Here is a 12,081-nt window from a genome sequence, read left to right as displayed (position 1 = left end):
GTTTTTTTTAGAAAAGCAGAAGACTTTCACTGAGAAGAGGGATTCTAGTTTTAAGGTACTGGTACGCCATCAGCATGCTCATAGGCCTCTGCTGATTTTAGCCGGAGGTTTATCAGGCCACAACTCACTGCACATGCTTTCTCTCTTGCTTTTCAATCTACAAATCGAACAGAGATTGAACATATAGAAATACAGTACCTTGAAAAGCGTCTTCTCTTGACATTTCCCCTCAGTATCGCCATACTTTCTTCAAAGCTGGAGACTGAACACCGCAGGATGCTTTTGCTCATTGATCTTCAACGGTGTCCGTTGAAACATTCATTACTGGGAGAAGAATAATCCTAGGGAAAGAAGGAAACAAGAATATATTTATGTGAACCACGTAGATTCAGATAAAGAAATTCTGCCTCACGCAAGTTTAATTGACCCTCCTGACTTGGTAGTGGGGCAACTAATGGCAGGCAGACACTGAAACGCTGCTGTGCTCAAGAAAAACCTGGAGAGAAAAAAAAAAAAAAAAAAAAAAAACTTTCAAAACTAAAGCTTCCTTTTCCCCACCGTTTTCTTGTGGATAACTTAAGCTTAATATCCTTGGCAAAAAGATATTGCAGCAAAACCTTTCACATAAACTTAGTGTTTCGTGAAAAACTACAACAACAAAACATTAAATTCAATTGGAATTTTTTTCAATAAATTCAATTGGAATTTAAATTCAAAACTTTAAATTCAGTTGAATTTAAATTAAAAAAAATAAACTAATTAATTTAAATTAAAAAAATTTAAATTCAATTGACTGTTCAGAGGAACAGTCAAGCTTGACATTATACATCCTAGAATTAAAATCTAGTTTGAGTTTTTCTCCCATCTCCAGACCTTGCTAAAGATGCTTATTAGGAGCTCTGTCAAAAAAAGTGAAAGGCTTGTTATATCAAAGCTTCGAACCCTTCTTACTGCCCTTGACCTTCTTCACATTGCTGCTCCTACAAGGGTGAGTACTATCATTTTTAGTACGGGAGGGAAGCTGTCATATCCTTGAGTGGGGGGTCGTTCTGTTTACAAAATGAAGTTCCAGTAAGAGTACATCAAATGAACCAACTTTCTTTGAACTTTAATTCATCGCTATATTGAATGAATGACCTCTGGATTTCTCTCTCCCATTTGGAAGTCAATTTGAAAACAAACTACCTCTGCCATAAAGAGCCAGGCATCAGAGACACCTGTTGCGCCTCAAGAACAGAGAAGGTATGAATGACAAGAGCAGCTGAATAAAATGCAACTTGCCATTAGAAATGGGTGTACTGGCATCTACAGGTGCCGCTGGCATCTCCTCATTTTCATTACTCTCTTCATCTGGTTTCTCGTCTTCAGTAGCAGGGTTCTGCTGTGGTGACTTGGAGTTGTCGCATGGAGCACACGCTGCAGAGGTGCGACCTTGCAAGAAAGAATAGATACCAAAGATCTTCGTCATGCATTTTCAGTTACAAATGCAGAGACAAGTCTTCAAATCCTTAGCGTTAAAGCACGTACCTCTTTTCTCACGAGATTCTTTAATTTGTTCACAAAGTCGTCTAAACTCTGTATCCAGTTCGTTCCTCACCATTGAATATGCAGTGTCTTGCAAAACATAGGCGCTGTGACGATCTGAAATTTTACACACTTTAACTGAATGTTGTCTACCAACCAATGAAACTGTTTTGATCACAGAAGAAAATTGCTTTCTTCATAGGTTGGTTCCGAAAGGTTCTCTCAGTGAATATTTTCAGCATAACAACATCGAAGTTAATTAAAACAAAAGCACTAGTTCCTTGGGAACACTTATATCACAATTCCATGCCCAAGTAGCAAAATGATAAAATATTTACAGTCTGGACGTCCAAAATCAGCTAATCCATCCGAAGTCTATTGTCCGCACACAGCATTTATCCATCTATATGTTTGACAGATTTTTTAAACTAGGGCTAAAAAGCACATCCTCACCTGTAGATCTTTGATCCGGGTAGTACTCTAAGGCATTGTTACAGATTAGATCGATGTCCTTCAGCTAGTCTCCGGCAGCGAGGTACTGGCGCGAGTCAATTTGAGTCAGAACTGTTGAAAGATCCATCGGCTCTTTAATCCTTGTGGCATAGTCAGGTACCTGCAGATCAAATACAAGCATTCAGAGGTTTTCTTAACCTTGCACACTGTCTACCAAAATTATTCTGAAGACTTTAAATAAACGACTTCCTAAAAACTCTGAACATTTGCGATGCATCAGAAGATGCTGACATTAACCAGTTTGCTTCTCAAAAATGGAAGGGCTTTTTCATTTTTTCATTAGAGCGGCCACGAGAGGACAACAAGAAGTAGGGAGGTCAGAAGCACATGCATGGTAGAGAAGAAACACTGAGGGTGGGAGATTCATTTCACTTTGCTTCAGAAAATCACAACAGTGAAAGCTGAGCAAGCCATCCGGCATTCTCTTTGTTGTCGACATTGAGGAAAAGGTGCATGAATTGCACCTGTGAAGTACCTATTGCAGGCATCTACTTTAGAATGAGATAACTGGGCCCTGAGGTGCTCATTTCTTCCCTCAGACCAGAAGAGGAGCCTAATGACCAGTTCAGATGAGGACATATGTATCTGTCTAGATTTTTCACAGCTCAAGAACCTAGGAGAAAAGGGGAAGAAAAGCCAGTGGAGGCCCACATCAAGAGGACTTTGCTGATCCGCAGGTATATTCAAGTTACATCTGTCTTTGAAATATACGCCCCTAGTTTAGGCTTATCTCATAAATTAAGGAGAAAAAGGCATCTAAGCAGCCAATTGGAGGAAAAAGAAAACACACTGCACTTATGGTTGATTCCTATTGAGGAGTTCCAGATGAAACAGAGAACAGGATCTCAAAACTTAGTTTTACAAACTGCTGCTCCTATTCCTGTTCCCACAGGAACTGACAGTCCAAGAAAGGGCTTCAGACTTCACTCAAGTAGTCCTGTAAATACTGTTTGTAATTATAAGGAAAGATCTCTGTGCTTTGCAGTGCTGTGACACGCCTACATATCAAAGCTTTTTCACGAGCAAACTGTGTTGGCATTTGGACTGGCTTTTTAGAATGAAACCAGGGCTTTCAGCGAATAATCCCATAAGACACATTTGAGAGTCAGCAGAAGTAAAAGCACTGCCTCTGCTTCTTGCAAAATCCTTACAGTGCAGCCCTAAAAACAAAGTTGAACCTTCCCCAAAACGCTGAGAAGTACGAACACTGAGAAGTTACAGACACACACGGATCAGCACTACTTTACCTTCTGTGGGTCAACGGGCTTTGCAAATTCCCTGAAACGTCTGTCAGTGGCAAGTCTGCGAGTAACGTCCCTCAAGAAAATTCTAAGGTCACGCAAGGTATCCTCCTCTTCCTCCTCCAGCATCCCTACTTTTGTGGGGATCACTCTTGTGGCTTCTGAGGCTCAGCTGGTGGTGCTACAGGCACAACTTCCAATGTCCGATCAACTTCAATTCATCAGGAAAAATTAGCCAATTTACAGTACTCAAATACAAGCATATGACAAATTACTGACAGAAAATGACCACCAAAGCAAAGCCCAAAGAGCTAGTAACTTCGATAGGAAAGTTTTAGATGTACTTCTCATATCCTCCTCACCTCTTTTCTTTACGGGAGGCTTAGCCACTTCATTTAGAATTAGGTCCTCAAAAAAAGGCTGCTCTCTCTGCCCTACCAGGCAACTCAATATTGCACACTTCTCCAAATTCCTTATTAAATAATTTTTGCATCTAAAGCAGAAGGAGGAAAGACATTTCAGATTTAAAGCCACAAAAAACTCATCTTCTATTCCAAAAAGACGAGTACCTTTTCAAATTAAGAATAACCTGAAGAACACAAACTGAAAAAAGTTATCATCCTGGCCTTAAAACGCTACATTTTCAGAGGCTGGCACGGCAAATTCAAATACCACCTTTAAGAATCACCTGTAGAATTAAAGCTCGCTGAAGGGATTGTACGCTACACTGGTAAAGTAATGGCTTTCACCACATCCAACAGCGCCTCCTTTGTATTTACTTGTCTTGCTGCAGCCTTTACTTAGAACCTTTATGGCTATCGAGGGAAGAGACAGGCTTCAGCAGACAAGTGAGGGCTTTTTGCTGAGTTTTTATTTCTCTACCAAAAGGTGTCTGAAGTAGCTAGTACCTCTACGTCTTCCTCCATTTTCAAGTTCTAGTATTAAAAGGTAGGTGAGGAATTTCACTACTTATTTTAGAAGGAATTTACAGCCTGTACAAAAACTTCTGTGGGAACTCAAGCACTTTCAAAGCAGTTGATAATAAACACGTCTAGGTAAGACCCGTTCTTTTCCCCCAGTGACTGAGACCAAATCATCAGAATGACAACAGCGTGGTCCTGTTTTGGGCACCTTCCCTTAATGTAAACTCTCAGAAGTCAATGAAGTTCTGCACCTACTTTTACTACAGTTTATTTAGGACTACAACTAGAATTCGATTCCAAAGTTACTTTAGCAGAAATTGGAACTCAGCTTTCCAGCTTGGAAAGCTTTGGCCTATATGAAGAAAGAAACTGATTTACTTATTTTTTTTTAATCAAAGTGTTTCAATTCTCTACTAAATTGCATTATTAGCAGTTTACCCAACATAGCATGGAATGGCAGACTGTCAGAAGAAATCTCTTCAGTAAAAACCTCCTCTTGTCATTTCAAGCACTGCATATTCTTGACTGAACCACTTTGTAGCCACCAGAATTATTGTATTAATTTATTATTTGCATGCGTGAGAAGGGGGTGAAAGTCACTTGCTTGACTCAGAAAAAACCTTAAGCAGATGCTTTCACGGTATTTTTTTCTCTAAGCAAATTTTAAGTGATTTGTTAGGGTGCCTGAGTAATAACAGCATGCATTTAAGAAAGCACAGCATTTTGATGCTGAAAGCATTCATAAATTACAAGACACTGAAGAAATAGTAAGGAAGGTATTGACAAATACCTCTTCTGGGAGATCTAGTGACGTACATCAGACGGAGCAAGCAGCAAAACTGGCAAAAATGCTGGAATGTTACGTAGTAGAGTTAGAAAAGTAAGTTTCAAGGCAGGTCCAGCGTTGTCCCACCATAAATGGATATCTGGGACATAAATTGTGCTTGGTGTTGTCTTCTGAGCATTTCGGATCAGCTAGTGAAAAGGAAAGCTTGCGTAAGAAAACTAAAACACGTACAAGAACCTCTTAATACATAGCTACATAGCCATCTGACTGCCCCATGAAATGAAACTATGTGAACAGAGTGGCAAGCATCCTTTCACATAAGGAATTTCTCTGTGCACCCTTTCAGATTATCAGTATTCGGAGAACTCTAGTCAGAAGATGGGAAGGATATATTCAGGCAGTGGCTAGACACCGTAGCTATATGGCCACAGCCACAATCATCGCATAACAAAGAAAGGAAATGTCCCGCTTAAGGGACACATCAGTATTCAGTCGTGTAACATGTCTGTCCTTACTTGTATGGCTCTCAAACGTTTCCACTAAAGGTAAAAGTATTTTAAGGTAGTGATGCCAAACAAGAAAATGGATTTCCTGCCTAAAAGTAAAAGCACCAAATCTGTTCATTTTTTCTAGTTAAAACCACATCACCGTGCAAATGAAGTGTTTTCTGAATGTTAATGCTTTTAGTGCACATACTGCAACAGCACAAGTTGTGTATGTCCGTGCGAAAACAAAATAAACAGAAGCCCCAAACCTTGGTTGCCTTACTAATATAATTTAGAAGAAGCCTACAAAAAGTAGCCGACATGCAGTCTGATACAGAGCCATCTACCGGGAGCACACAGTCTTAGGAGGCAATGAGAACTACTTTCTGGATCCCAGTGACATGAGCAGCATTTCTTTCCACAAAGAGATGTTTATTAGCAACACCGCCCAGCTTCCTGAGCTGCTAGCAACAGCCTCACTGTAAAATTGGGTATGGAAAATGTGGACATGTACAACATCCAGATTGTTTGTGGTGCTGTCTAAATGAAAAGGGGATTTTCAGACAGAAGCAAACATCCCAGCACATTAAAACAAGGCCACCTCCATTACCAATGAATTTTGCTCACCTTACTTGCAACTCGATTGATCCTTTACATACAGTCAGTGAATCCGATGAGAAGAAAAAGAAAAAAAGGTACCTGTCCGCAGATTTCTTCTGGCGATGCAACGTTTGTAAGCAGAACAGAAAGGTCCAGGGTGTGAATGGGAAACTTCTCCAAAGCGTGCAACACCACGGGTGCCACGTAAGAAACCTGGCCGTACCCTTCTTTTCCTACTATTAGCAGACGGGGCTGGCATGATGTTGGTTCGCAGAAAGCACTCCTAGAACAAGAGTTAAGAAAACAAGCTTATAAATGAGGTGCTGAATAGACACACAGATGTTCCAAGTAATTTTCCTATAGACTTTCTTTTCCCTCCCCAAATAATCCAAATGGCAGCGGTACATTAAATACATGTAAGATTTCCAGTTAAGTTATTCACTCATTCCAATTGTTTCACCTTCTTCCCTTGTGTTTCCTATTCTTTACTAAACCAAGACTGCAAATTAATATCCCTGCAATCTTGCTTTACTTTATTATAAATTTATTATTTATTATATATTTATTATATACTTTATTTTAAATTTATTTTTATTTAAAAATAAATTGGTGAGGACCATTTGTTTCCCCACTACAATCAGGCTGTACCTCTGCTGGCTTAAATCAAAGATGCTAGAGACTTAGCCTTGCTCTAGAGGACAGAAAATCTTCTGGACAGCACAGCAATAGAAACTGAGAAAAATAACTGATCCAGCTGTGACAACATGATCTAACTTTCCAACTGTGGGCTTGCATGACTTCCATACTAAAATAGCACAAGATTAACACAACTTGGTGGCTTAACAAATAAAGACACCATTCAATTTTTTCTCAAGGTGTTTTAACAAGCCATTTCTCAGTTTTCTTTCTGCTACATAATTCACTACTGGTTTAACAATCCTGGAAAACAGAAGGGCAAAAGGTGGCAACACAAACCCATAAAGTTGGGCTATTTTTAGCTAAAAGGACAGACTGCACATTTATGTGGTCTTGAGTCTTTCAAAGAATGCCATGGATTAAGTCAACGTGTTCTGGTAGTCTACGGATCACTTTGGCTTACGAAGAGAAGCCTGGGCTTTTCAATTTGGTCATTCAGAGCAACTTCATTACAACTTTAGTCCCTCCACCCTTTCTTCTTGTGAATACCAAGCACCCCTTCAACACACAAACTTGATGTTGCCCCTTCGTCTACCAACCCTCGCACTTTTAACAGCTGGAACTGTTTACAAAGACTCAGCAGACCTGAGAATTTAAACATAACAGGGATCTATCTTTCTTTACCTGCTGAAACAGAGGCATTTTTTCTCTGGTCCGTTAGGCATTCCATCTTTTAATTCATCTCCAGAAACCAAGGATGCATCGTCATCACTGTCAAACATATCATCTTGTAAAATAGGATTGAAATGCTCTGAAAGGCAAAAGAGGTTTGTTAACTTTCCTGAATAGCCTTTGTCTCTTTCTCTTCCATTAATACAGCTTCTAAATCAGTGCCAAAACCCTTTCTTCATTTGAGAGCACACACTGAAAGCTATTTCCTAGAGTTCAGCCCACCACAGATCTAAGGAGATGGCACAAGGCCCTACAAAGCTCTACTAAGTACCACTGATGTGTATGTATAAGGTACGCTACTCTTGGTGATTTTTTTCTCCCCCTTAGAATAAAGGAGATTACGAACAATTTCTGCAGTTGCTAAATAGCTAAAAAAACAAACAAACAAACAAACAAGACCATTTCTTTCTGGAGGAGGTTCCCACAATGAAAGCATGGGGATAAAGGATGTGATGGCCACAGAATTCCATTCATCTAGTAAATATCAATGCTAATTGATCTCATGTGCACGTGTATAGTACGATCCACAAACGTTTAAATTAGGAGACTGGTTAAAAAGGATGATAGCTAAAACAATATTTAGCTTAGACCAGTTATACTTGTATCCTGGTCCTGACATTCTTCAGAAAGGAATTAGAAACATTGACCTAGAAATGCTTCCCCTCCAAAGATCTGAGTTTTGATTTTTTAAAGAAAAATAGGTGCCTTATACTTCAAACCTCAAGTCAACCTCTACAAATGCTAATTATCTTAGCTGCCGTCAGAAGCAGGATGCTTCAGTAGAGAACGCATCGTCCTTTACTGTGTATTGAGTCATTCAGAGCTTCCATTTGGCATTTCAGTTTCGAATCCACAATAAAACCTATGTGTTGTATTCCAGACTTGCCCAAAAAAAAGACATGCACATGCAAATAATAAAATTCTACCACCATTATGTCTGAAAGCTATAAGTTGATTGCACAAACCACAAGTTTTTGCTTTAGCAGAATTATAAAGAAGTGGATGCTGTGGTTATACCTTGCTGTCGGTCCTCCTTTAGTGCAAGCTGTGCATGCGGGAAGATCTTCTGCACAACTTGTAAAATATTCTCTACTGATCTTTGAAAAAGTGGCTTGAAAATGGGTGATAGTGCTTGTACGGGTGAAGCCTTGATCCGGTTTGAAGCTGGAACAACCTTCTTCATAGCCATGAAAAAGTCCTTTGCTTTTATTTTAATAGAATTAACGTCTAGTAGCAACTTCTCCCTACTTGCATAAATCTGAGGATAGCATTGGCCATTGGCGTAGAGAGCACAGCGCAGCTTCAGTACAGAGGGATTTGATATCTGCACCACAGTCTCCTAACAAACAAAAATCAAACGTTACATCAGTCAAGGCCCAGGTTTACAACATGCAACATTTAAAGAATTTGTAATGCCAAAACCAAACAGCATAACAGGGAATTCAAAGTGCTACCGCTCTGCAAGGATGTTTCATGTTGCTCACTGCCTGATATCCTGCACTTATGCAGCTGAAGCAGACTCCTCATCAAAAACTATACTCTTGAGGAAGATGCCCCAGAACCACTTAATGTTCTCAGACAACAAGAGGAACGACAACAAAGAGTAAATAGATGAAAGGATCTCACACAGATTGCTATGAAGGCGTGCCAGCTGCCTCGTTGACTAGTTGTGCAACAAGGCACAAGAGCATGGGTACTGCCTGGTACAAGCTAAGGTTCTTTACAACTTGGTCACAAGCAAGAATCCGTTTCTGTTTCAGTCTTACCAATGCATTTCTCAGCTAGTTCATCAAGCAACATGTCCGGTGGCTGAGGGGTCCAGTCACGAGTATGAATCTTGACAATTTCTTTTCTAGCCTGGAAGCAAAATCATTGCATTTTAGCTTGTCCCAAGTTTTCCTTAAAAATACCAACAAGAAACAAACAAACCAAAAGGCAAACAAACAAACAACAAAAAACAAAACAGTCCTCCCTCAAAACCCCTCATCTACTAATACACTTTTCTTACTTGCTCAACTTTCAAGTATTTTACAGTTATTTAATATACACTCTGCATTGTCAACCAGGAAATTGAATATTTCTTATTTGTTATACTGAACTTTTTCTAGGAACCTACAGTGAAAGAAAAGGCATTTATAGCTTCAATAACAAGTTTCCAAACTACGAGACCTAAGGACCCAGAGGAAAATACTGTAATGAAAAATTTATCCAGAAACATTTCTTTGCTGTCCAAAAAACTTCTCTAAAACTTAGCAAGCTTTCATTGGGACAGTCTCATTACTTCATCACATTTGCTTTCCAGTCAGTAAATTCACAGAAAGCACTTCTGGCACAATGCTTCCAATTGCTACAATTACTATAAAGAAGAAAAGAATTATGACTCAAACTACTACCACCGAGCAGGGGCACAATCAAATGCAAACACGTCCCCTATTCATTCATAAGGGAAGGATTGAGACCAAAAACACAACTTCATGATGAAAACACCCAAGTGGACTAAATAATTAAGCAAACAGGTACAACTTTGGGAATGAAAGGTTTGATTATAGAACTAACTACTTGGTGGTATCATCCTGACCATATATATCCAGTACCAGATTTGTCCTCCATGGAACAACGCAGTGTCTCCACGTATCACTCTTTTGTTCAAGTTGTCAATATTTTTTTTTTTTCCTATAAAGTTGGACTTTGCCATGGTAGCACTAACGTTGAATTTAAGTTCTCACCTCTTTATTTGGCAAGTTGAAGAGGAAGTGTCTGCCAAAGCGTCCTGGTCTTCGTAAAGCAGGATCTATAGAATCCAGTCTGTTAGTAGCTCCGATTACCACGATCTCCCCTCTGTTATCTATGCCGTCCAGAAGGGTCAGAAGAGTTGAAACAATGGAACAAATAGAAAAATATAAGTTTTACTTACTGGTTCAGTAAATTTTGTTACATTCCACATGACTTTCTTGATGCCGGAATAACCTTCTTCCTAGTGGTCATTCAAAACTGGGAAAAAAATAGTCTACCAAGTCGGGGTTTTTTTGATTTGATAATAAATCTGCAGACTGTTAAGTCATCAAGCACTTCAAGACTGTTTGAAATAATCTCTACGTTAATATAAAAGGAGTACCGCACACTTCTGCTCAGGAAGAAAATCACGGAAAATGTCAACTTTGATTTTAGATGTTGAATTTGTTGCAGTGAGATCTTCCTCATCGCACGATTCTATTTGGATTTAAACCACATTATCTATGGAGAGACCAAGATTAGGACAAGAACAGCACAGAGTTCAGCATGAAGCCAATCAGGAGCTCAAGTTTGTATTCTTTGTATTCAACTTTATCCTTCTCTTGCTGGAAGGACCTGCTTTTTGACTCTCCTTCTCTTCACTAGGAGCATGTTCCCTCTTGCTTTGGTAATGCTCTTTCTCAGTGGTTTTAGTCTTGTCCTTTGTATCTTGGCATCTCTCTGTAACAGCTGAGGAGGAAAGGTTTTTAGACCTACATTCAGTGGCAGACTCGAGAGAGGAAGTATGCCGCAATTTCTCACCAGGCTCACAAGACTCTTTGCCGGACAAAACGGTTTCTTTTGAAATGAGGTCACGTTCTTTTGATCTTCTTGCTTTCTCCTTGTCTCCACCGTCATCACATTGGTACTGGGCGAGGTATTCATCGTTCCCAGGAGATTTCGGAGGGTCCACGACACTGCACAAAATAAAATCACATTTCTGACTTCTGCTGAAGGACGTGAATATTAAGAGTAAAACCTTCCAACGTCAAACAAACAAACAAAAACCTCCGGACTACAGGAACGCTCGCAAAGATATGCCATTTAGAAACCTCTCCGGTGATTAGGACACCTTCTTCAGCTCCCAGAGAAAGTGCTTTTTCCCCTCTTGCTTCTGAAGCCATTGCACTAAAAAAGCAAACGCATCTGTCTCCCTCCACATGCTGCTCTGAATAAGAGCCAGAATATTCAAAGCCACTCTATTTCTTCTCCCCACATAGCCGAAAAAACACCAGTTGAAAGAGTTTTCTACCTCTCTCCACGAATTTACATTCACATATCCTATGACTGCAAAAATAGAAGGCGGGGCTCAGGAGGAACAGCCAGTGCTGGAAATGAAAAAAAGCAGCCTGTTTCTTCAGAGTCTTAAGCCTATGCTACTAGGAACAAAACAAAACAAAACAAAACAAAACAAGAGGAGAGGAGAACAACAGCGGGAAATTTACCTATTCTCCAGGTGTTCAATTGCAAAGCCTCCTCTGGAGGATCAACAGTTGTGAATTCAGTGTGCTTAGGAGAAATCAGATCTACATCTGAACCACAACTATTTCAGTAGTATCACGAACTTCTGTTACTCTGAAGAAGCAGTCAGCACCGTTTCTATGTTAGGAAAGAGCTGAACAGAGTCTGTTACTCACATCAAGTAGTCAGGCAGGTTTCTTTAGGAAGGCTGGGTTTCACTAGAACATTACTAGCCTGTAAGCCTCATGGCATCACCTTCCATCTTGACTGCTGAACCTCCTTGCTCCCTACTATCTTCTTTGCCAAGATACAGCTGTCCACATTTACTTTTCCTACTTGGCTGGACTGAATTTAAGAAGATCTTGCATCTAAGAAAGGGAACAAAAGCTGCTGCCCAGCAGCGTCTG

General features: G+C 39.8%; 1 protein-coding gene across 1 annotated transcript in view; it reads right to left on the bottom strand.

The window, feature by feature from the left end:
• Positions 1–10,932: 10,932 nt before the first annotated feature.
• Positions 10,933–12,081, bottom strand: part of LOC311428570 (uncharacterized protein) — a gene marked incomplete at its 3' end in the record, with an annotated part of 151,406 nt that continues 150,257 nt past the window's right edge. Inside the window, exon 11 of the mRNA XM_084539957.1 lies at positions 10,933–10,943. Within this exon, the coding sequence (XP_084396083.1) occupies positions 10,933–10,943 (11 nt within the window). The remainder of the gene's footprint in view (positions 10,944–12,081) is intronic.

The sequence above is a fragment of the Aythya ferina genome (assembly GCF_964211825.1).
Source record: "Aythya ferina genome assembly, contig: HAP1_SCAFFOLD_95, whole genome shotgun sequence".
Classification (NCBI taxonomy): domain Eukaryota; kingdom Metazoa; phylum Chordata; class Aves; order Anseriformes; family Anatidae; genus Aythya; species Aythya ferina.
This window is presented reverse-complemented; position numbering and strand designations above follow the sequence as displayed.